Source organism: Urocampus carinirostris, chromosome 11 (genome assembly GCF_059441175.1).
Source record: "Urocampus carinirostris isolate Australia breed hairy pipefish chromosome 11, RoL_Ucar_1.0, whole genome shotgun sequence".
Classification (NCBI taxonomy): Eukaryota; Metazoa; Chordata; class Actinopteri; order Syngnathiformes; family Syngnathidae; genus Urocampus; species Urocampus carinirostris.
The window spans coordinates 26,681,272-26,706,232 of NC_142359.1; the positions used below are offsets into that span (position 1 = coordinate 26,681,272).

The 24,961-nt window shown below is 40.3% G+C and overlaps 1 protein-coding gene and 1 long non-coding RNA gene across 4 annotated transcripts in view; one reads left to right on the top strand and one right to left on the bottom strand.

Annotated features, from left to right (window-relative positions):
• Window positions 1-24,961, bottom strand: part of dysf (dysferlin, limb girdle muscular dystrophy 2B (autosomal recessive)) — a 53,608-nt gene that overhangs the window by 23,158 nt on the left and 5,489 nt on the right. Inside the window, exons 3-32 of one of the 2 annotated variants that reach the window (XM_088346806.1) lie at window positions 23,163-23,254; window positions 22,984-23,089; window positions 22,745-22,868; window positions 21,589-21,839; window positions 21,397-21,525; window positions 21,070-21,132; window positions 20,947-20,997; window positions 20,839-20,869; window positions 20,656-20,771; window positions 20,455-20,581; window positions 20,289-20,392; window positions 18,452-18,520; window positions 18,334-18,377; window positions 18,162-18,244; window positions 17,492-17,524; window positions 17,271-17,386; window positions 13,244-13,357; window positions 13,009-13,186; window positions 12,815-12,939; window positions 12,643-12,749; window positions 9,854-10,049; window positions 9,640-9,786; window positions 7,232-7,363; window positions 6,201-6,367; window positions 5,403-5,517; window positions 5,219-5,324; window positions 5,014-5,156; window positions 1,051-1,224; window positions 895-979; window positions 752-829 (exon numbers count right to left, since the gene is read on the bottom strand). In XM_088346806.1, the coding sequence (XP_088202932.1) occupies window positions 752-829; window positions 895-979; window positions 1,051-1,224; window positions 5,014-5,156; window positions 5,219-5,324; window positions 5,403-5,517; window positions 6,201-6,367; window positions 7,232-7,363; window positions 9,640-9,786; window positions 9,854-10,049; window positions 12,643-12,749; window positions 12,815-12,939; window positions 13,009-13,186; window positions 13,244-13,357; window positions 17,271-17,386; window positions 17,492-17,524; window positions 18,162-18,244; window positions 18,334-18,377; window positions 18,452-18,520; window positions 20,289-20,392; window positions 20,455-20,581; window positions 20,656-20,771; window positions 20,839-20,869; window positions 20,947-20,997; window positions 21,070-21,132; window positions 21,397-21,525; window positions 21,589-21,839; window positions 22,745-22,868; window positions 22,984-23,089; window positions 23,163-23,254 (3,406 nt within the window). The remainder of the gene's footprint in view (window positions 1-751; window positions 830-894; window positions 980-1,050; window positions 1,225-5,013; window positions 5,157-5,218; window positions 5,325-5,402; window positions 5,518-6,200; window positions 6,368-7,231; window positions 7,364-9,639; window positions 9,787-9,853; window positions 10,050-12,642; window positions 12,750-12,814; window positions 12,940-13,008; window positions 13,187-13,243; window positions 13,358-17,270; window positions 17,387-17,491; window positions 17,525-18,161; window positions 18,245-18,333; window positions 18,378-18,451; window positions 18,521-20,288; window positions 20,393-20,454; window positions 20,582-20,655; window positions 20,772-20,838; window positions 20,870-20,946; window positions 20,998-21,069; window positions 21,133-21,396; window positions 21,526-21,588; window positions 21,840-22,744; window positions 22,869-22,983; window positions 23,090-23,162; window positions 23,255-24,961) is intronic. The other variant, XM_088346807.1, reaches the window with a different exon arrangement.
• LOC148356977 (uncharacterized) lies at window positions 9,127-13,775 on the top strand. Of its 2 annotated transcripts, XR_015851955.1 has the most exons (4): window positions 9,127-9,480; window positions 9,590-9,770; window positions 12,649-12,740; window positions 12,818-13,775. It is a non-coding gene; the product is annotated as an uncharacterized LOC148356977 (long non-coding RNA). The 2 variants fall into 2 exon arrangements; XR_015851954.1 differs by having other exon boundaries at window positions 12,649-13,775.

The window sequence follows — 24,961 nt, forward strand, 5'->3', positions numbered from 1 at the left end:
TTGGTGTGTTGTTGTTCTTTGTTTTCCTTGATAAACAAATATGGGTTATAGGGAATATATTTTTAGAGGTGGGTGGAGGAGGTAGTTCACAAGGGGGCTCTGGAGACAAGAATGACACAAAGGTCGTAAATAGGCTAGTGTTTGCTATAAAGGTGACAGGGTGACTTATTTAACCATTAAATAAGCTTAATTAATTCATTAGCTTGTTAAATTCCACCAATGGGCACCACTCTCGAGTGTCATCAAACAATTGTCACATGTTTAAAACTCCTTTGAAGCTACGTGGATTGCAATTACCATCATGATCGTTCTGTCATCTCTCCAATCGGGCTGTTGCACTGTGTATTTTCTTTTTTCTGCGGCTCATTTTTAATGAAGGGCTTGAATATCAACTCGAAACAGATTGAAAAGAAAACTAAAAAGAAAAGCTTTTAATGGTACCATCCGTTCCGTGCGCGAAGATTTTATTTTAGTTCTGGTCGTCACAGATTGCGCAGCACGGAAAAGATGGTGTGATTCCAATAATAGACAAGGTGGTCTCAGTGTGCTATCTTTTGGGGAAATGTGGGCATTGCAGCAAAAGGAAAATCCCTAGTAGTACCTTTTTAACATTATACTTTTACTATTTCTGTTTGGTGGGTCGTATTCAAAAGCCTAACGGACCAGCACGGCAGAGTTTGCCCATTCCTGAACAAGGGGCCTTGGTCATTTTTTTTATACAACATAGAGAGAAAAATGTTAAGCAGTATACCTGAGAAGCTGTCCTTGTCCATTGCCATCAGGTCCCTGGCTTGATACATGTAGCAGCGCAAATGGTAGCGGGTGCCCCCTAAAAATAGACGAAACATCAGCAGACTGATGTGGAGGAAGACTTCATGAAGCGAAGCGACTCACGGTCAAAGAAGCAGGAAATGGTAGGCCGGTTGACTCCGAAGGTGGTGGTGACAGACTTGTCGTCATGCTTGTCTTCGATGCTGCTCTGTGGGAGCAAGAAGGGCAACGGGGGTCGAATGCTCGTTCGAAGATAGGTTTACCATGGGCCAGTCTTACCAGGGAACACTCCAGAGCAAATATGGCCGCCGGGCCCGTCTTCTCCAGAGGCTCCATGCGGCACCTCCACCGCCGCCTCCGGAAACTGTCCGTCTTCCTCGGCTTCAGGTGGAACCTCCAGCCGAATAAGGAGGAGTACTCCCAGCCCTCTGAAGCCGCTTCATCCGGACGTTGCTGGATTGGCATGAGAGCAGCTTTTTTCAAATTTACTTCAGTACTTCGTTAATTTATTTATTTATTCCATATCTGATCTGCTAATTTTCACTAGGATCGCGGGGGCACTGGAGCCCATCCCAGCAGATATCGGGGAGACTGAACTGATTGCCAACCAGTCACTGGGAACACAAAAGCATACAACCCCTCACAGACCCATAACTAGGGACAATTTGGAGTCACCAATCAATCTGCCATGATGTTTTTGTGGTAGGAAACAAGGGAAAAATCCACACAGACACGGGGAGATGATGCAAACTCAGCAAAGGGAGGCCAGTAGCTGGAATTAAACTCGGGACCTCTGAACTGTGAAGCGAATGTGCTAAAAAGTCATTAAACATGACCCCAATTTCAGTACTTTATAAATATGTAACATTTTCCCAAAAGATTCACGTACTGTACCATAATTTAGGACTATAAGGCACACCAGAATTTAAGAAACACTTTAAATATAGTATTTGGTGAAATACAGTTTTTTCACATATAAAGCACACTAGATTATGCTTGCATGAAACTACTGTAAGAGCTAAAGTTGCATAAAAAAGTGTGATTTTCTTTTCTTTAAATAAATATTTTAAAATATGGTTCAACAAGTAAACTGAATTTACTTTTTAAATAATGTATTTCCATTTTTATTTGGTGACTGAATAAATATTTGGGAACAATGTTTGTGTTTTAGATTGCAAAAATCTTGCTAAAAAACAAAAGAATACATATTAGAAAATGTACTAAAACAGAATTGGAATGGAATAACTGAAATGAATCAGTTAATTTAAGTTGGAAAACCATATTTTATAATATTTATCTTCAATGACATTTTTAACACTTATTGTTCCTGTAAAATTTGCCTAAAATCCCAGTCCAAGACATACCTGAAATAAATTGAATGCTGTTCCTGAACCATTTGGAGAATATGGAAAATTTTGGTAAATGTTCTGCATTTATATAGCACTTTTCAAGTCAATGAAGACCTCCCAAAGCACTTTACAATGTGCTTCACACTTACCAACACCAATAGGGAGTCACCCATGCAAGGCGCCTACCTGCTTATTGAGAGCATTAGGGATTCAGTGTCTTGCCCAAGGACACTTCCACATATAACACGGAGGATCCGGGAATCAAACCTGGGACCTCTTGATCCCAACACAAGCGCTCTACCTCCTGAGCTAATGGTCTCTTTTGAAAGGTAACACTCTGAAGTTTTTTCCCAAACAAATAATCACTGCTACTAACATTGAGTAATCTGAGTTGAAACACACGGAAATAGGTTTTTATTCTCGCCTGATTTTTCTTTTTTTCAATCGATGAGTGTAGCATGGGCATCTTAGTTGGAAAACAGGTGAGACAATAGCTTCGACAAATTTTATCATAATAGGAAAAACAAAACATAGTATTTTACTCATTTTTCTAAGAATAAGTCTGGCCGTTTCCAAAAGTGGCCATTTGAAGACAACAAGTTTAGACCTATTTTATTTTGGCTAATTTTTAAGACATTTTGAAAGCATTCTAAATGTTTGACCTTTCTTTCCTGAAGTCAATCAATGATTGTGGACACTTGCGCGTGATGATAGCGCGTAAAAATGGATCACAGCTTGCACGCACGTTCATTTTTGGCTCTGATTTAAAGACATCCCTGGAAAATGGCCAAACTTTTAGGGGGAATTTCATTGGCTAACCAATGTGTCAATCATCATTTGAGTGGGTTACTACTGGCTAAAGATATTCAAAGCTAAAAAGGGCAATCTCGGTTTTGTCAATACAGGCCACTAGGCTAATGTGGGCTGTGGTCTGTGAAAAAAGCCCACTATTGGCCGAGAGTTGTGTCAATCAAAAGGACATGCTAACGGCCATATTGGTTTAATTTGTAGGAGTTTGTTTATTTGTAAATAGAAGTAATGTGGCGAAATGAACAGAACACAGCTAAGAACGCCCAACGATGCATAAATGCTTTCAGGCAGATTTTTGTTTATGTGTTGGCATTATCGTGCGTTTTGGAGTAAATATTTTACACGGTTGGATTATCGGGACTATCCTGGATGTAATAACACCATTTTGCTGATATTAAATTCATTTCATGACTGCCAGAGGACGCAATTGATGAGCTACCCTGGATTTATAGTTTTTGGGTGTCATCATATCTTAAATCCCATGAGTTAGAGCTTTCTAATGATATGTGGCATGACATATTTCAGTGATTGGTGACATTGTCCAGACATATATTTGTTTATCAACAGTCTGACACTTAATAAGCATACGTCCAATTTTTCTCAAATGTTATCTCTGGTGCGCCTTATAGTCTGAAAAATATATTACTCTTTACTTTGTACTTTTTACTCCTGTTTGACAAATATGTTTTTCCAACTCTACAAAGACGCACAATAGAAAAATATGTTTAACATTAACACCTAATTTTTTTTAACATTAAAAAATTTCAATCAGAATGTAGGCCTTATTCTACTACGAGTGTTTTCCCTCTGGATTGTGCTTTATACAAAGTACAAATCTGAGCAGTGAAGCACTTTTGGTGGAAGTAGATATGTGGTACTACACTGCCTTCTTGTGGATTGATACAGTTAAGTCAACCAAAATAAGACCTTTCTTCCCATCCAATCGTTGCTGTATTTATTGCTAGGGTGTCAATCTCAATTTAGCTGGGGGCCACATGCCAGAAACAGAATTTCACGGGGGCCAGACAAGGAGGTTTGAGAAAACAGAATGAGAGAGGGAGAAAAAGACGGAGGAAGAGAGGGAAGGAAAGAGAGAGAACAAGTGAGAGAGTAAAAGAGAGAGAGAGAGTTCACTGGAAAGAGAGATAATTGGAGAAAAAAGTAGGAGAAAGAGAGAACAAAGAAAGAGAGATAGAAAGAAAAGAGAAGAGAAAAAGGTGAGAAAAAGAGAGAGAAAAAGATCAAAAGGATGAAAAAAAGAGAAAAAGACACCTTGAGAAAAAGACACATAAAAAGTGTGAGCATGAGAGAGAATGAAAGAAAGAGAGTGAAAAGAAGAGACGGAAGATGAGAAAAAATGTGAAGGAGAAAGAAAGAGACAAAAAAGGAAGCACAAGAGAGAGAAGTAGATATAGAGATGGTTAAAGAGAGAAAAAAAGAGAAAAATAAAAAGAGAAAGAGAGTGAAAGGCCAAATAGAAGAATGGAGAGAGAGAGAGAGAGAGAGAGAGAGAGAGAGAGAGAGAGAGAGAAAGAGCGAGAGAGAGTTCACTGGAAAGAGAGATAATTGGAAGTACTAGTATAGTGTCTTTGTTCAAGGCACCTTTCTTAGGCAACATCAAGTTGACATATTTCAACCCGCAGCTTAAACCACGAGGCAAGTTGTACCTGGCCTAGCTGACATCAAGTGGATTTATTTAGAACTGCAGCACATTTTTATTTTGCGCTTCTTTTGGTGTTGTCACCGGTGCTCTCATCTCATCTCATCTCACTAGCTGCACCGCTTATCCTCAGTAGGGTCGCGAGGGTGCTGGAGCTCATCCCAGCAATCATCGGGCAGTGGGCAGAGGACACCCTGAACTGGTTGCCAGCCAATCGCAGGGCACACAGGGTCAGACTACTCGCTCACTCATTCACATCTAGGGACAATTTGGACCAGCCAATCCACCTGAAATGCATGTCTTTGGAAGGTGGGAGGAAACCGGAGGAAACTATTGTGTGTATTTAAAAGTCAGCCATTCTCACCAGGTGGACATGTCTGTAGTTTTCCAACAGTTTCTTAACAAAACTTTGAAATAAATTACCTTTCTGAGAGCGTCCATCTTCTGCTGGTCCCGCCTTCTCATGCGCATCCACCGCCTTCGCCGGTTGGTGTGGTACATCTTCTCCGCAGGGACCCAGGATTTGGGGCGGCGGTCCGGGGGGATCGTGATGCCATACTCCCAGCCTGTACACACGATTCAAACTGAAGGCTCGTCAAGAAGTAATTTCACCAGCATTTTGACGAACCTTGATCGTCCACGCCCCTGTTGAGGTCCTCACTCCACTCAGGCTCCTCCCACACCCAGCCTGGAGGACATTCCACGTCATCTTTAGGCACGGCCTTCTCCCCGTTCTATTCCATATTGAGGAGTTTGAGATGAACGATGTCACATTATTGATTATGCCGGCGTGCCAATTAACAAAACCGTACCACATCTGTGTATCCTTCGTGCATGCCAATCCATTGCCCACCAGGTAACCGCATCTGGTTTTCAAAGACTTCCTCCGCGTAGGTCATGTGACCAGCATCCGCATCAAACAGCAGTCTGGTTTGGAATATCATATTGAAGGATTTTATACCTTTTACTATAAAGGATTTTATACAAGTTACATTTATTGAATGCAATGAAGCTTTTTCACAGAGAAGGCTTAAGTTCAATGACCGGTCACGCCGTTCCGAATGCGAATGCTTTGTTTAGTTCTGTTGATAACAGAATTCTGACGCAGATGGTGGGTGATGTTTGGAGAACGGGGCCCTGGTGACGTGAAAGCGCTTGGTGTTGTTTTGAGTTTCTTTAGACATCGAGGCGACGAGGTGGCGACGAGGTGTAGCCTACATGGGCGTTCCTGGCTCGCCCAGGGGGGTGGCCGACACGGCAGTTTGGGAAAAAGGCATGGGCCGGGAGAAAGAACTTCAGAAGATCGGAGAACGAGAGGGACAATCGGAAAAGAGGCTCGACGAAGACTAATTCGGCTAATTAGATGGAGTTCGCTTAGTTTATTATTTAAGAAATTAAATCTGCCCCCGTGTGGAAATGCCGGTCTGTTGCCCATTTTTTCGTAAAAAGAAACAAGCATGCATCGTTTGGTGAATGAAGGTTATGTTTAGTTAATGGAGTCAGATAACTAATTCGAAAAATTTGGTAAAACTTACATTTATAACATATTTAATTCCCAACAATATGAACAATAACTTTTGAAGGTTTCACTTGGAGCCATAACAACTTACGTCCTTTCAGGGCTTATGTACCAGTCGCCGGCCCAGGACCAGCCGGGCGAGGGTTTGAAACTCTCCTTGGGCAGCTTCACCCTTCCTGTCACATCACTGAACTTGGGGCAAGTAAGACCTGTAGTCCCCCAGCTGCCAACTAGGGCAAGCCGAGTCTGATTTTCATACTGTTGTGAAAGAAAAAAGTACAGTATTTTATAGGAACACTCTGTAATATTTGACCATCAGATCTTGCTGAATTGTGTATTGAAACCAAAATCAAGTGCTACAAAGACAAGGTAAACTACAGAGAATCAAGGTGACCAAAACGCACCATGTTCTTATGTATAATTTTCCCCTTGTCTTTCACAAGGTTTTTTTTTTCTTTGCGGTACCGTTTACAGCAAGATGGAAAATAATCATGTCAGCTTCCTCTGCGTGAGCCTTGTGTTAAGTTAAATAAATACACATTTCTTTACCTATGAGAATTTAAAAAAATGCATATGTTTATGATAGTTAATGTACTTTACCTTATTATTCAAATCAATATATTTTTTTAATGAATAATGTTTTTTTACCAAAAAGAAGCGCTATATTATCGAGTGTCCCATAAGTGGTAGTGTGCAGTCAGACGAGGCATGTGAAGCTGTGCCTCGTCTGCCGTTATGGAAATATTAAAAAAATATATATTAGATATAATTATCCACAAATAAAGCTATTTGCCATTGAACTTAGCCATTTGTTTTTCAAAATTGATGAATTTTCACTATCATTATCAATACAATTAGTATGTAACATACTACTGTGCTGCTCAACTGCAGATGCAAAGTGAGGCATGCGATTTTCATGCCTCATGGTAGAGGGCGATGATAGGACCAATTATTCTGATTTGGCATACACCTTAGACCCAAACAGTATAATAGGTGATAGTCTTAGCAAGGTACCAGCAAGTCAAGCCATCCAGTCGTATTTTTGCATGGACTTGTTCTTTCAATACAGAAGATCAGCCATGTAAATTTAAAGTAACCCATTAATCCAGGGATTCATTTTACCGTTTCGGCAAACACAGACAGCTTTCCTTCGGCGTACGGGTTGAAGTGTTTGTCGTCAGCAGCCAGTCCGAACCAAACTTTGATTCTGAGCTGACCTGGGAGTTTGGCTTGTCCTTCACTGCCTTCTGGATACTACCAAGCAAAGACAGAAGTGGCACAAAAGTAACATTTAGAGCTGTGATTCTCAATTATGTTGTTATGCCACACTAAGGTTAATAAAATATTGCAGGTTCTTCCCATCTCCTGGCCTTTAATATTAAGGATCCATCCAGTATCAATCCATTATCTACACTGCTTATCCTCATCTAGGAGTGCTGGAGCCCATTTCAGCTATCTTTGGCCAGTGGGCAGGGGAACCCCTGGACTAGTTGCCAGACAGTCACAGGGCACACAGACAGACAACCATTCATGGGCTCACTCATATCTGGGCACAAGGTCGAGTCATTATTTCACCTGCCATGTATGTTTTTGGAATGTGGGAGGAACTCGGAGTCTCCGAAAGAAACCCGCAGGCACGGATAGAAAATGCAAAAAGGATGGATTTAAACCCATGACCTTAGAACTGTGCCGTGGACGTGCTAACCACTGACCCGCCATGCCGCCCATATTAAAGATAGTTTGTGAGAAAAAGTTTTTAGCTTAAAGACAACTAATAACAGTCATGGATGTGCTATCAAAGATTAATGTAGTCAAAAAAAGTTCTAAACAATTACCAATAACACAAGAATTGTATCTTTGTAATTTCTTAGACAATGCTATCACTTTAAAAAACCGCCCAAAAAAAAAGTAGACACATTACTAACTTTATTATAAACATTTGAGTGTAACTGGTAAATATTTGTAACACTCAACGGATTCAGTGATTAAAATGTAAATAATGATGGACACCAGGTTTCCTAGAGCACTTGTGAGATGAATTGATTCCATCTCCCAACTGGTCTGACTGGTAGGACATATAATCCTATCCTAATTACAGGCCGCAAAACAAATCTAGAAATTAATGTCATCTGTCAAATTTATTGAATGGATTGAGTGTGCAGTTTAGTGGCTTCGGCTAAAAGTTAATAAAATAATATCTCATATTCTCCATTGTATTTGTTTTCGGTCATGCTCAACATGTGAAAACGAAGGTTATCGGTCTTTTTCATTGGTTTTTCTTTGGTTTTCTTTTGGTCTGTGTCCTGGCATTAACATTGAATTATTGCCATCTATGCTAAGGAGCTTAAATACTTTTATTTATTTTATTCTCTTGGCGATATTTTTTCAAGGCAAGCTCCTGAAAACTGGTCCTCGACCCATTATTAGGTAATAAAATCCGTATCTGATATTCTTCACTGTATCTGCATTCGGCCATGCTCAACATGTAAACAAAACAATATCTGTCTTTATATTTGGTTTCAAATGGTTTGTGTCCTCCCCATTTGCAGGGAATTATTGCCATCTACAGATAAGGAGTTTACATATCCCTTTCCCTTAGCGTTTTTTATTCCAGGCAAGGGCATGTGATCCACTGAAAACTGGTCCTCGACTCACTTTTGGGTCCCTACCAGATGAGAAACATTGCCATAGATGGCGCTCTTTGTCTAAAGATGCACTGGAAATGTATTAAACTAATATCTATGTTTGAAGCAAGAGCACTATATAGAAGAGAAAAATTAACATCACTTTTGTAGATTTCATAGGAATTGTGTATATCGTAATTAGCTATTAACTAATGTTGTAAACTATGAAAGATTCAAAGGATTTGGGAGCACTCAGATTATGTATGTCATGATTACTCAGTGCCCTCACCTGTGCCCGCTCGTTTGGCGCCAGCTGTTGCGTGTGGCCTGATTAATTCCCTTCCTATTTATACCCAGTACGCCAGTCTCTCCCTGTCCGTCTGTCACCGAACCTCAGCATATGCAAGGCAAGCACTTTGACTCTGGCTCCCGTCTGTCTCGTCTTCATCCCTATCTACCCGTCTGTTCATGATTACCCGTTTGTCTCCGGCTATCGACCCCTTTGTCCATTTCACCACGCTCTGATCTCCCACTCTGGCTATCGACCCGTTATGCCCATTTCACCACGCTCAGATCTCACGCCCCAGCAAATCCACTTCAACATTCCGATCACGCTCCGATCCCGTGAGCCGCTTGCTCCCCCTGTCCAGAGAGCACCGGATCGCTGGCGTTTGTTTTCCTCTATAACTCAAACTTGTGAGTAAACGTTACACATCTGGGTCCTCCTCCTGTTCTGGTTCTGACAAGGTATGCAATAAATAATGTTTACACGGTACATATTGCATTAACGAAAAGTTTTTGTAACGAGAGGGGTTTGTGTAGGTTGTTAATTTTTCTTGATGATTTATTTGGGCAGGTTTTAACTGGGTGCACAATTTTGAAGAACTGTAGCTTTTTGCCCCTCACTTTGAGGAAAACAGTCTGAAGCTGTCCACACTGTTTGCCACCATGCCGCTCTGAGTAGAGGACGGTGTGCGCCGGAATGCGGTGGTACGCCACCCTGCGTTCACCCTGCAGCATCCAAATCACGATATCAGGTAGGCTGTTCTGAGGCTGCAGAAAGACAGGATTAGCTCCCCTCAACAAATGTTATACTTCCCTCTTTGCTTGAGACGCTCACCTCTTCCGCTAAACTCTTAAGTCGGCTGGCCCAGTCTTCCGCCTGCTCCATGACCGTGGTAAGTTCCGTGGCCGGTCCGTGTTTGAGGGCCAGGGCTGCGGTCATGATCTGCTGCAGGTGGAGGGAACGGATGTGCCGCAGTGCTCGGTCCAGCGGGGTTGCGCATGGCCAATGTTTGAGAGAAGGCAGCTCCTGACTGGAGAGTCCCGGCACATGACGAAACACTCTTAGTCATTTTGTTCAGTATAAGCCAAATTATTGGGTCATTAGTGTGAAACGACCCAAAATATGGGTCAAATTGACGCAGGTTGGGTCTGTCTATTTTGGACCAAAACTTGGGTCATTTACCCAAATATGAGTCAAAAAAATGACCACCCCAGTGGCAGTTCTACACTAAATAACTCACTGGGTGAGATCCCCTCCAAGCAATGGCAAATATTTACTCAAAATATGTTAAAATAATAAATACAAATAATTAGGTGAATATTATGATTTTTGTTTTTGTTTTGGAAGTTCTCGTGTCGTCCCCCATTTGTCATGGTAAAAATGTCACCGCGGGCGGCTGACCGCCTCGCCCGTGACTACAACCCCCATACAAAACTTTGTAATATTCTAGGTTTCTTTTTTTGCACAAAATAGTTATGCAAAATTTTGTTTAAAATTAAAAAAGCTTAATTTAATATTACAAACAGTCTGGGTCATTCTGTTTACAACATGCCAAAAGTTTGTTGTTTTGTGTAAAAGGGAACAGATACACGGGTCAAATCAGCCCAAGTGTTGGGTCGGTCCCATTTTAGACCCAAACATAGCCTTGGGTTTGGGTCAAAAATGGGACCTACCCAATACATGGGTTAATTTAACCCACTGTCCTGAGTTGTTTTGCAGTAATAATCAAATTTAAATCATGTTTTTGTACAACAGAATTGAGCCAAAAAACACTGATTGCATTTTAAATTTAAAATAAATAATAAAAATGGTTCACATTATATTAATGAGTCAGGGTCTTTTTTTATACAACCTAAAAATTTGGTTATTTTATGTAAAACAACGCAGAAAAAGGAGTCAAGTCATCCCCCAAAAAATGGGACCAAGCCAACACTTGCCTTTTTTGACCCACTGTCCCAAAATTATTTTGCAGAAATAACCCCCTAAAAATGTAATCATGTTTTAGGTTTTTTGAACAAGAGGCTTCAGATATAAAAAAGAGCACCATTAGTTATTTTAAAAGAACAATTTAAAAAATGTTTCATTTTATAATAATCTTCCCGTGTCTTTTTGTCTAAAACTGGCATCTCAAACTCGTGGCCCCCAGGGTGATGGTTTGAGGCCCCCGTCTTAATATGAAAGTTAAAGGGACAGTGTGTTCTATTTTCAAGTGCTCAAAGCACAACAGATGACAGAGACTCAAAGTGTCCAAAACACCTCTAATAAAAACAAATGAAAATAAGGACAAAGGAAAGGAGAAAAAATGCAAAAAAAAGGAAATAAGACAAAAGGTAAAACTCGAGAAAAAAAGGATAACAAAAATTCATTTTAACTATTTAATTTTTATTTAATTTTATTTTTCCCTACTTTTTATTTATTCTCATTTTCCTTTTTTTGCCTCTTTTTGATAATTTCTTATCTCTTAATTTTTATTCCTTTTTAAAAAACCAATATTTTTTCCCTTATTTCTGTCTTTCTTTGAGAAAGGCTGGGTAAAAATTGGAAGAAAATGGTGCTTTTTGCTCACTTTCATTTTCAGTAGTTTGTAGTCTTCCTTAGGCTCATTTTTGGTTGCACTACACATTACAGAAACATCTATCGGCCAAGTATTTAACACTGTCCCTTTAAAAACAGCGTAATGTTTTTATCAGCGTTGTTTTTGTGAAAAATCCCACTTGACCCAAGTTAGAGACCTCTGGTCTAGAACAACCTAAAATGTTTTTTTTTTTTGGTAGAAAATTAGAAACGACTAAAACCTGTGTTAAGTTTGGCTCAAAAATGAGACCAGACCAATACTTTTGTGGTTTTGACATATTGTCCTGAGTGATATTGCAGACATAAACCCCCACAATTTTGTTGTTCTCCATTTCCTATGTTTTTATGATTTTATGTCTTGTTTTTATTTATTACTTTGCTTACAACTTTTTTAAATTGTACTTTTTTATTGTCTGTACAGTGTCCTTGGGTGGCCTGAAAGGTGCTTTTAAATAAAATGCATTATTATTATTATTATAATTTTGAATCATGTTTTTTTTTTTTGCACAAAATAATCCAGCAAAAAAAATAAAAATAAAGAGTAATAATATTTGACAGAATAGAGGGTAATATTTAATGCCTTCGAGTGGTAAGAAAAAATTTCTTTCAATAAAAAACAAAAAAATGAATTGAATACTAAAAATCAGAAGTCAAAAAATGTGCCTCTCTTTTACGTAGTGGAATCCTTACCTAGGGTCTGGGATCTTGCTGCTATGCTGTGCACTGTGGCACTGCTTTCCGTTTGTGTTTGACAACAGTGCCCTCCAGTGGTCAAAGCGACACACTAGGGCTTTGAATTTGAAAATAAGTAAATTATTTTATGCTAAACAGTCATTTTGTGAAGAACAACCAAATAAATGTGGTCATTCTGTGTAAGATCCAGAATAATTAGTCAAATCAACCCAAACTTTGGTTAAGTTTTGGTGAGAAATGGGACAAACCCAATACTATTTTGGCCCATGGTTCTAAGTTGTTTTGCAGAAACAACTCCACAATAAAGTAGTAAGACAAGCCTGGTTTGATTTTCACTGCTCCTTTTTTCTTCTTACCTGCAGTCCGCAATCACCTGATTCAAGAGCTCTACAACTCGCAGCTCTAGCTCGTCCATATCGCTACCCGCCTTCATTTCGAGATGCACTCGCTGCAGGTTGGCCTCCTAAACAAACACACAGATGGTGATATTCGTGTCAAACATAACTTTAGGGCCACTGTGAACCTTACCAGTCGATCGACAGCAGCCAAAAGCATGTTAAGAGCCTCAATCCTGGGAGCAATGTCCTCCCATGCTGAGGAGAGGACGACCACCGGCTTCACATAACCCCATGGGAGGTAATAGTAGTGACAACCTGGTGGACAATGTTGTAGTTTGAACTAACAAGATGGCAGTACGTCAACACTGGAAAAGATCGACGTACCGTCAAACACAGCCCTGCTGAACTGTGTGGTGGAGGCCAGCGGCAGGCAACTATAATCAAACTTGTTGCCGTAGTTGCCGATGCTGACCTCGAACTGGACTGCGTCGTCAACGTCCTGGAGGAGCGTGGCAGAGTAGAACGCGACCAGGAGGGAGAACTTCCTCTTCCTGAGGAATTTCTGTTCAGTGAAAAGAAACGTTAGAGCTGGTTACGTGGAATTTCACCATCATCTCACCTCAACTACGAGCAGATCATCCGACTGGATGTCTTCGTTTTTGGGTTCTGGTTTGTCCAACAGCTTGGTGCTCAGCTCCAGCAAGACCCGACCTCTGTAAGCCACCCCTTCACCCTAAGAGACAGGAGAAGGTGTTATTTTGCTGAATGAAGCAAGATAGTGAAATCTGATGTTGTCCTTTGTGTGTTCGTTGCATTCCGGGCGAGGAAAATGTTGGTAAATAAGGAGGTTGGAGATGAACTTCTTCTCGAGAGTTTTTATTGGCAGAATATAATCTGAAGTCCACCGCAATACAAGTCTTCATTCGAACAATCTTAACAATGTTCTCACTAGGACATTTTGAAGCAAATATTTTATAACTTTTTTTGAGGCATTGTATAGGTCAACAGGAAACCACAACTTCAGTTTTCTGCTTGTCATCGCTCCAACATTTTTCTGTTATCAGCTAATTTACAAAGTTTCAGTTCGCTGTTTGCACCTTGGTCTCGTAGTTTCTTGACATTGGGCTGAACTTTGTTCTTTCACTTGAAGTTCCTGACATTTGTTTAAACTTGTAGTTTGTATTAAAAATATCCCATTTTTAATAAAAGCTGATATACTTCAAATATATCTTGTTACATAAATACTTAACAGTGCAAAAAATGCTGCTAATGTCACTGCACTATTGTTCTGATGCACTTACAACTTGGGCCAGTTTACAAGCACTAACTACCTTGTAAATATGTGCCTATGTATCCTAAGATTATTTTCTTTATCTTATTTTTAACTTTTAAGTCTTTAATGACATGTTTATCCCGAAGAGCCACATCTAATCTCTTTGTAAACAACATTACCTATATTGTTATCAATGACGAAAAAGACATTTCGAATCTGTTGGCCCCCTCACCCCTGAAAACAGAGGGGTCCCTCTGGAGTAAAACAAAGCCTGTGAGAAGAAAACATATTGCATTATTTTTCTAAAGCACTTAAAAACCTTCTTTATCTTGTAAATATTGCCTATTTATCCAAACAGTTTTTGAAATTGAATTTTTCTCTTTTAAGTTTTTTATGACATGTTATTCCTATTCATTTGAGTCGAGATTAATTGATTCCTCTAGAAGTCCATAACAGTCGTTCTCAACTGGTCTGACTTAAGGAAAGACAATCCCACAGTACGACATTTAACCTTGTTGTAAACACAGTTCCCTAGTCAATTTATGTTACAGTGAGGAAAATAAGTATTTGAGCACCCTGTTATTTTTCTATTCCTCCAACTTAGAAATCATGAAGGGGTCTGAAATTTTCATTGAAGGTGCATGACCACATTGAGAGAGATAAACTAAAAAGAAAAATCCAGAAATCATAATACGTGTTTTTTTAACGATTTATTTTTATGATATAGCTGCAAATAAGTATTTAAACACCTGAGAAAATTAATGTTAATATTTGGTACAGTAGCCTTTGCTTGCTATTCCATAGGTCAAATGTTTCTTCAGGTTTGCACACACTGCAGGAGGGATCTTGGCCCATTCCGCCACACAGATCTTCTCTTGATCAGTCAGGTTTCTGGGCTGTCACTGAGAAAACCCGGATTTTGAGCTCCCTCCAAAGATTTTTGGTTGGGTTCAGGTCTGGAAACTGGTTGGGCCATGCTAGAATCTTGATATGCTTCTTACGGAGCCACTCCTTAGTTTTCCTGGCTGTGTGCTTTGGGTCGTTGTCGTGTTGGAAGACCCAGCCACGACCCATCTTCAATGCTCTGACTGAGGGAAGGAGGTTGTTCCCCTAAATCTCAGAATACACAGCCCCAGTCAAACTCTCTTTAATGCAGTGCACTCGTCCTGTCCCATGTGCAGTAAAACACCCCCTAAGCATAATGCTATCACCCCCACACTTCGGAGTAGGGATGGTGTTCTTCAGATTGTACTCTTCATTCTTCTTCCTCTAAACACGCTTAGTGAAATTATGACCAAAAAGTTCTATTTTGGTCTCATCTGACCACAAAACATCCTCCCATGACTCTCTGTATAATCCAAATGGTCATATGCAAACATAAGACGGGCCTGGACATGTGTTGGTTTAAGCAGGGTAACCTTTCGTGCCATGCATGAATTTAAACCATGATGTCTCAGTGTATTACTTACAGTAACCTTGGAAACGGTTGTCCCAGCTCTTTTTAGGTCATCGACCAACTCCTGTCGTGTAGTTCCGGGCTGATTCCTTGCCTTTTTAGAATCATTTAGACCCCACGAGGTGATATCTTGCATAGGGCTCCACTCCGATAGACATTAACAGTCATGTTTAGCTTCTTCCATTTTCTAATGATAGCTCCAACAGTGGACCTTTCTTTTTTACCAAGCTGCTTGGCAATTGCTCCCTAGCCCTTTCCAGCCTTGTGGAGGTGTACAATTTTGTCTCTGGTGTCTTTGGACAGCTCTTTGGTCTTCGCCATGTTACAAGGTAAAGTCTTACTGATTGTATGGGGTGGACAGAGGCGTGTTCAGGAGAGTGAGTGATTGCTATCGCGAGCTATCGCTAGCTTCTGAACGGCCAGTGATTATTGAGCGCTCGCGTGCCCGAGTAATCACGGGAGAAAGACCGCTTACTTTGATTTCCAACATGGCGTCGACAGTGCAGAAGATGGAGGATCTCACCCTGACGAGTGCTGTTGGCGATGTAATATATCGTCTTACATTGCCTGGTAATGTTTGTGAACAATGCAAGACAGGTATGGCCCTTCCACTGCGTTAAGGATAACCTTAACTGTGTCAATATGCGAACTGTCGCTCATATCAGCCAACTCGCTCAAAGCAAGCTGTAGAACGAAATCCATTGTACTGTCGTCGGCCATTTTGGATCAGTAAGGCAATCACAGTGAGCGATTACAACCGTTCAGCAGTGCGCGGCAAGCGATTAACAAGAGACTACATGTCTGATCACTCTCCTGAACACGCCTCAGGTGTCTTTATGCAACCCCAAACACCTCAAACTGGTGCATCTGATTCAGAATGAATGATACATGAAGTGCAGGTGGACTTCTACTTGGCGGACTAACAAGTCTTTCAGGGTCCTAATTCAAGAGGACACACAGGTGTTCCAATATTTATTTGCAGCTGTATCAAACAAATAAGATGTTAAAAAATCATGCATTGTGATTTCCCAATTTTTATTTTTAGTTCATCTCTCTTTAACGACTGATATCTCTCTTTCACTGGTTTTTGGTTTTGGTGTTTGGGTGTTTGGGCAATTGGGTTGGCCATGGTCCTAAAAATGTTGTGTGTGTTTTTTATTTTTTGCTATTTTTTTCCCTTTTATTTTCTTTGTTATTTTATGTGTTTGTCTTGCTGTCGGTCACCCCTCTTGAGGGATATGACCAAGGTAGATAGATAGATAAAATAGTTTATCTCTCTTACAGTGGACATGTACCTAATATGAAAATTTCCGACCCCTCCATGATTTCGCAGTGGGAGAAATAGCAGAATAGCAAGGTTTCTTCACTGTAATTTGTATACACAATCCCCTGATCTAAAACCTAAAAAAAAAGTCAAATACCTCAACATGAGGAAATTAAGAAAAAGGCACTAGATTGTTGCTATCAATGTCAATAAAGACAACTTTGATTAAACAAAAATGTGTGTTGTTTTTACATAAAAAGCTATAGAACGCTACACCTTCAGTATTTTGGCCATGTATAAGCACTTTAAATACATAATACTTTAAGATCAGATTAGAAGGTAGTCAACCGTGCCAAAAATTCAAGTCTCTCAATCCAGTCCTTAAAATTAATCCACATCCAGCCTCTTTTCTATGTCTCACTCCTCTGACACACCCAATTACAATGATCAGGATCATTGTCCTCACTATATGATTTAGGTGTGTTGGAGGTGGGTAACCTGGAACACAGGGAGTTTAAGGGTTCTCGAGGAACAGACTACAACCAGAGTAGTGTAAGATTACAAAATAAAAACTAAAAGTTTTGTATGCTTTTATATTATTAGGGAGCAACCAACCCAATAAAAAGAAGAATAACATTCTCAAAAAATATTACTTTTCCGAGGTTCAGGGCTTCATGTGGGTCGTTGAAGGTGCTGAACTCTCTAGGACTGCCATAGAAGTTTACGAAACACGGACCAAATGTGGGAAGAAATCCGAGTGTGTCGTCCACTGCGGAAAGAGAGATGGACAAATACTTTAAACATTGAATTGCTTGTTTGGACATAAACAGAATTGAATCGACAGCAGGAAAGAAAAAGGGGACAGAGGACATACTGCCAGAAGGGATTCTCCTTGGCGTGAAGTCGTCTAAAGCATTGGACAGGAAGTCACAAAGACAGAAAGAGATTTAAAGTAAGATAGTAAGATTCAGCACATTTTTTACAGTCCCAAAGTTTGAAAATAATGTGTCAAAGGAAGAACAGAGTAGAATAATTGATAAGAACATAATTTATTGTTTATTCAAAATCAGTGTGACATTTGTTTTTGTTCTGCTTGCTTACAAAGCAGAAAGTGGTTCTATTTTGTATATTGAACACCTGCAAAGACGATTGCTTATTTCGCTAGGGTTGGGTTGTTTTGATTACTACTGCACACTACTGTTCTTTATTATTGAGCGTTAGGGCACTGTCTGCATCATTGTGATTGCTCTCACCCATGATCGTGCATGGAGGCCAATCATATTGCTGTTCTTTGATTTCTATACACTTCGGGGTTGATCTGCTTGCTTTAATAATTATTTAATAAAAAGAGAGGGGTTGATGGAGGAATCTTAGAACCAGTTGGATTTGTACATCTTGACTGTTTTGGATGGTCTTCATCTGTACCCTTGCAAGCTCAAAATTAATGTATGTCTTTTCTCCCTATTTTGAGTTTTTAGTAAACTATAAACTTATCAATTATTCAAATAACTTCAGCATATTATTCCAAAATGTCAGCAATTCACCGTCAATCTCGCCTCCCGGTGCAGAGATCTTGGACATACATAAGTGGGCAGTTCCAATGACATCATTGTGACTGGCTCGGTCCCTGTCAAAAGAAAATGGGGGTGAGTTGGTTTGGGGTCATCGTATGTGATTTCAACGAGCATATTTAACGCTCAAACTTAAAGGCTCAACCAGTCAAGAAGGCGGATCCTCATCTTCTCACACATGGATGGAAACTGGATGAAAGGAATGAAAATTAAGTACTTCTTGAAAAACTCTTCAGATTGTATTACAACACTGCAGGCCGTACCCTGATTGGTATTGTGAGACTCTGGTGCCACTGGGGATTGGCATTTTTCTCCAGAACTTTTGTGCAAACCTGAAAAAAAACCAATACATTCAAAATAAAGTCTTGATATTGCCCTAATCCATGCATGGAGAAAAAAATGTTAAAAAGAGAAAGATTTCCTCTTTTGCGGCTATGCCCACATTTCCACAAAATATGGTGCCCTAAAATGTCATTTAAATTCATCATTTGTTGTCATTTGCATTATTGGTGACTAGAATTACAGTGAGGATTCCGGGCATGGAAAGAATAGTACTGTACCATCAAAGGTTCTCTTTTTTGTATCAACATGTTTCAGTTGACCTATAAAGCCCTTAATGTATATATATATATATATATATATATATATATATATATCAGTGAGTGTCTACTGAGGATTTGTATTTAAAAAGTGCCTGAGCTTTAAGTGACTGATTCTGCTTTGTCTGCCACTGATCAACAATGCACTTTGCTTTGGAGCCTTCAATATTATTGAAATGAATCCAAATTTGGTCCCTTCCCCTGTGTTGACTCATTTTATTTTAATGTACATTACTTTCATTATTTTCAACCCTGCCCCGGGTCTCAATTTTCTTGGGGGCCTCTGGAGGTGAAACCGGGCCAAATCAGGTTTTACACTCACACACACAAAATTAGCTGATGTTATATAAAATAAATGCCAATTTCTCAAACAATAAGTATTTTTTAAAATGTATGTTTGTATCATACTTTGTATATTCTGGATTATTTTTAAATGAATATTGTTCTTTTTAATGAGTGATTTTTTCATACCACTAATTAAAGCTAAACAATATAACTGTCCCTTTGAATGTTCATATTAAGGTGGGGTGTTCAAACAATCATTCTGCAGGCCAAAATTGGCCGCATGTTTGAGACCCCTGCCCTAGACTGTCCACCGATCAGGGTCTCATAATTATATGGGAAATACTGAAGGGACATATTATATCACTTTGCTGTGATTCTTACTGTTTCAAAATCAATTTCATCATGAAACAAATTGGATATAAACTCTGTATTTGCAAATACTTAAAATCGAATCAATAAATTGTTACTTTTTTTCTCTTGGACCGGCCCCTCTGCAAAATTTTAGAACCATAAGGCCCGCAAGTCAGGTCTGCTCACACATGCCCTAGTCCAGGGGTGTCAAACTCATTTTAACTCGGAGGCCACACGATAGAACAAACATTCTGTCGGGGGCCGGACTAGTAGATTAAAGAGAAAGAAAAAGAAATAAATAAATAAGAGAAAGAGGGAGGGAAAAGGAGAGAGGGTGGGTGGGACAAAAAAAATAAAAAGAGAGAGAGGGAGAGAGCGGGAGAAACAAAAGATAAAAAGTCATGAGAGAGGGGGAAAAGAAAGGGAGGGGAAGAAAGAAATCCAAAGAGAAATAGAAAGACAGAAAAGAGAAAAGAAAAAGCGCAAAGGGTATGAAGAGAGAAAGAGAAAAGGACGTTAGAGCAAAAGAGCCTAGAAGACACAGAGAGAGAAAGAGACAAAGAGCTACAAAGAAAAGAAAAAAAGAGACAGAGAGAGTGAAAGAGACAGAGACAGAGTGGGAGAAAAGGGGTGAGAGAGAGTGAGAGAGAGAGAGAAATACAAGAACAGTGTCTTTGTGAGAGGCACCTGGCTTTGGCAACATCAAGTTGACATATTTCAACCTGCAGTTTGTTTTTCTCTTGCGCTTCTCTGAGTGTTGTCTCGCGGGCCGGATTCAATCCCTTAGCGGGCCTGATCTGGCCCGCGGGCCGCCTCTTTGACACCTGTGCCCTAGTCAGTAACCTGAAATCCACCGGACACCTACGGTTTTGCCAGCAAAATGGATCTCCACCAGAGGATCCACCAAATTCTTGCGGTTGCTGTCAAATCCAAAAATCTGCTTCATCCCATCCATGAAGGCATCGTCCACTGCATATGACAGGATTTCAGGTGTCAGTGTCTGTGACCAGTGAAGCATGCGCAAGACTCACTCTGTGGAAGGTCCTCAGCCCTAAACACCCTCAAGGTAAAGGCTGCTCCTCTGAGAGAGAGACCAGCAGGCCTAAGCAGGTTCCCTTCGATGTCTTCTTTGTCTTCCACACACTCGCGCTTGTCCGCCTGAAATTCCATTCAAGAATCCTCAATTTTGCTCACAATGAGGACATTTACCAATCTATGCGCTCGACACTCACCGGCGGCTCGTCTCCAGCTGCCAAAACCCACAAGCTGACTTTGAGGTAACCTCTAACCCCCGCGGACAGATCGTCGGGGTCACAGAGCAGCAGCCACTTCCTCAAGTAGCAGTGCCCTACCAAAAACATGGTCTGCTTATTCCGATTAAGGTGAGATAGCGGCACTAAAAACTAGATACTTACGATGCTCGCCGTAGATTGCGCCCACGTCCAGCTGTGGGCAAAATTGCATGAGATATGTGGTTAATGCGGCTTTGCGAAAGGCTGGCATTTTTTTAACCATGCTCTCACCTTAAACTCTCCGATGATGGCGTCCGTTCTGAGGGAGCGTGAGTCGCACACCTTTTGGGGGGAGCATGTGGGAAAAACCATCAGTCGGAAAGCAGCAGAGGATAAGTGACAAGGGACACTTACCGTGATGAAGATGGGCTCGTCGAATAAATCAGTGGGCGTCTCAAAGAAGTTCATAAAGAAAGTCTGCACACCAGAAAAGGTAACATCAATTGATTGTTGTCAAATTGCCCTCTGATACTGTAATCTCTCGCTACTTTGCGGCCTCAGTGCATCGCAGGTTGAAATGTATTCTGCTATCCATCATTCCCGATGGCATTTTACTGCGAATGAAGGCCGTCAAGATAGCATTTTTTCTTTTTTATGCTCTTTTGGCCACCAAAAAGTCAACTGCATTTGTCCGGCCCGGTTCATTATCCCCAATCGCATATTTTATGATTTTCCCTTTACCTCATCAAAGCTCGGGTTGTTGCCTTTGCGGATGCGAGTCCTCCTGCTCTGCCCGGCGACCGTCACCTTGACGACAGGGCTAATGTTGACACCTGGCAGCTGTCGAGCCTGGATGACTCGAATGCGAACCTGTGCAGGTTGCATCATCTTAAGCATAAGCCAATCAAATGCCTTTGCAGTCAATTCAAGTACCTGAATATCCTGAGGCTTGTTGGCCAAAGGTTTGGCTTGACTGTTGGCACCTCTTCGCCTTCTTTTCAGCCCCCTTTTGTAAGAAGGTGGCGAGCGTTTGGGGGTGTTGGCGGCAGGCGATTCCCGGCCCTGTGGCCCCTGAGGGCCAACCACCACCATGGAGTGCCCATCGTCCATGCCTTGCTCCTCTGGGACCTCCAGCATGATCATGCTCTCTGTGTCCTCCTCACCCAGAGTGTCCAGGGAAATCACTGAACAAACATGTCACAAATAAATCTGTTGGACAAGTTCCCACTATTTTGAGAATAGTGGCTCTTTTTGCCATTATTTCCACAAAAGAGTGACCTCCACCCATGGGTCCAAGATCCACTATCTCCGATCGCATATTGCCTCTAGCAGGGACTGGCACTGCACACCTTTGCTGAACTCGGTGGCTTTTTTATCATTACTTTATTTCCGTTTAATAGGAACTGCACTCATGCAGCCGCGATCCATTATCCTAGATCACATATTGCTGTGAGCAGGTACAGGCAGAGTGCACTTTTGTTGGACTTATCTGCTCTTTTTTTGTCATTAGTTTATTATAGCCAAATATGAACTGAGCTTGAGCAATTTTTGACGGGAGGCGTGCTGTTCTTGCCAGCGTAAAATGAAATGAATGGTTGTGGCCATGGTGGATTTTTCCTTATTATTTAAATACATATTCATTTTTTGATGAATAATTTTACTTTTACCACTAGTAAGTGCCAAATAATACACAAAATCCCTTAAAGCAAGTCACACAAGCTGCGGGGAACCTTTTTTTTCATAAGTTATGAGGTTAAACTTGTTTTAAAAGTCATTTAAAATGTATAAAAATTGATTTAATAAATGAGTGTTAGGTGGAGTTTATTGTTTATAATAAAATGTATTGTCATCTAGACTGACTGGCAAAATTGAGATATTATTTTTTTAAACATATTGCCCAGCTCTACTAGTGCCTATGTCTTGCCGAAATACCACAATTGAATAGTTACTAAATATTGTTTTATATTCATCACCATCTTTGAATGATTCCAATTCAATTCTAAAACTCTCCTTTTTTCACATTTTTCAAATCATTGATTTTCCAAATTACGAATTAATCGAATCAATCTTGTTTATTGTCAGGCATTACTTGTGACAGTGTCCAATTCCACATTGGGGTTACTATGAGGCACGCCTTCAGGTAGGGATGGAGATTGGAAGACCGGAGCTGATCCAAGAGGAGGTATGTAGGAAACCTGCAAGGTGAGTGTGGCCTAGGAAAAGGATACAGTGGGAAAAAAAGGAAACTTTTTCAGACCACAACAACAATTTAAATAGAATTATGTGATAAGTCAAGTGGAGGAAATAGGTAATGTCGGATATTCATACCCCTGTATTATTCCTCTTGGTATCCAGGAGCGAAACTGTGAAGGAGGCAGCAAAGTTGGGAGAGCTGAGCACATCTCTAAGGGCAAGCCGACTTTCACCCAGAAACCTGCAAACAAGGTGTCAGTGGAAACAGCTGCCAACAACTGAACTTATTTAATGCTAGCTTAAGTGGCGGTCACCTGTTCCTCCCCATCTTCTCGTGGTCCTTGACGACGCAGTGTAGCTCAGATCCTGGGTCTAAAGGAACTCCCTTTAGATCCCATTCAAATCCCTGGAAGTCATAGCAATAAATAAAAATTAAATTGACTGGCAGTTAGTCAGAAATATCCCAACCCAATAATGCACTAACTTTATTTGTAGAGATAATGTCAATACTGTATGTGTTTCACTGTGTGAAGTAATTCTACTAGGTCTTCATGTAATTGGGTATAAACTCATGTTGTACATTATGTTAACATAATCATCAGCGGTTTTAGAGTTGTTTAGATTACCAGATCAATGTGAAAATCGCCACAGATGAATATTGTTTTGTTGCTTATTGCTCGATGTGTTTTTTCAGTCTAATTTGTCAAAGTTTCTAGTCTTGAGCCCAGTGATCTGAAAACAAAACTGACCCAATATTTCTTATTTTTTCTTTATAATCTCTAATGTTAAGTTTCCAAGTAAATCATTGATTACCAATGACATGTTTTGTATTATTTAAAATTGTAATCTCTAGTGCACATATTTAGCGACACCTCTTCCTGTTTTTTTACATAGTTTAAACTATATTTATTTGAAGATCGTCTCCTTTTTGCTTATTGAACCAGGTTTCAGAAACTGCAATAACACTAAATGGCTTCTCAAACTGCTGTAAGTATTCTGTAATTCCTCCAAAATTTGTTTACATACTTCTACTGTTTAGGTGAATAGTTGATCATTTTGCTTTAGAATTAACAGGACCATTATAGTCATTTTCAGTATAACACTTGCAGTTATTTGAGATAGATGATAGGAAGTGGTTGTCAGGGTCTCACTGATCATCCAGTTCTAAATGATTATAGTCAGTATGCTCAATACATCAATACATGGTCTAATGTATTTTGATGGAGTCCTATTTCATTATCTGAAATAAATGAATTTAGAATTTTTGGGACTTAACATACATCTGTATCTTTTTTCGTTGTGTGCTTCTTATTACATTTTTTTGTGAGAGATACTATATTCCATACCCCGCTACAACCTGTAACACTGCTCCACATATTAATTGACGAAGCACGTTATGCCTGTTGTGAACCCCCCAAAAATAAGTATCCCAACCCTAGAAAAATAAAAAAATAAAACACTGTATCTAAAATAAACATGACAGTGAGTTTTAGTGAGCTTAGCTCTCAGGATTCCGGTCCGTACGGTTCACCAAGACGACTTCTTCCTCTTTTTTCCTCTCGTCCAGTCCCGAGGCAGGGGCAACCGAAAACTCTGCCTCAGTTTCAGTCTGGTTCTCAAAACAATGTTGAACTCTGCATCTTGCTTGACCGATGTCCGTTTGTCAGCTGAATAAAATTCTTGGCCTTCTTTGGGTTGGTGAAGCTCAGTCTTTTCCCCTTACATTAAAACTTGAAAACAGCAGGATGTGCAAGGGTGTGCTTCACCTATCAGTCCCACAGTTCTTTCATCAAGGGGGAGAACTGCGTCCGCTTGTCAGAAGGTTCTTTGGTCATGTCCTCAAACAATAAAAGTCTGCAGTCCTCCCATTGTGTCCTACGATGTATTTTTGCTTCTGTCGACATTTCCTGGCGTGCCGTGTAGAGCAGATATCTAACCAAGATGATCCTTGGGGGTGGCTCTCCACTTCTGTGACTCCTCTTGAGTTCAAGTCGGTCGCGGAGAATATTCCCCAAGTATTCATTCATAGCTAGACCCTTTTCCTTTCCTTCCTTAGGCCCGATCAATTTGACATTATTGCGCCGGTCACGATTTTTGTGGTCCTCTACCCGGA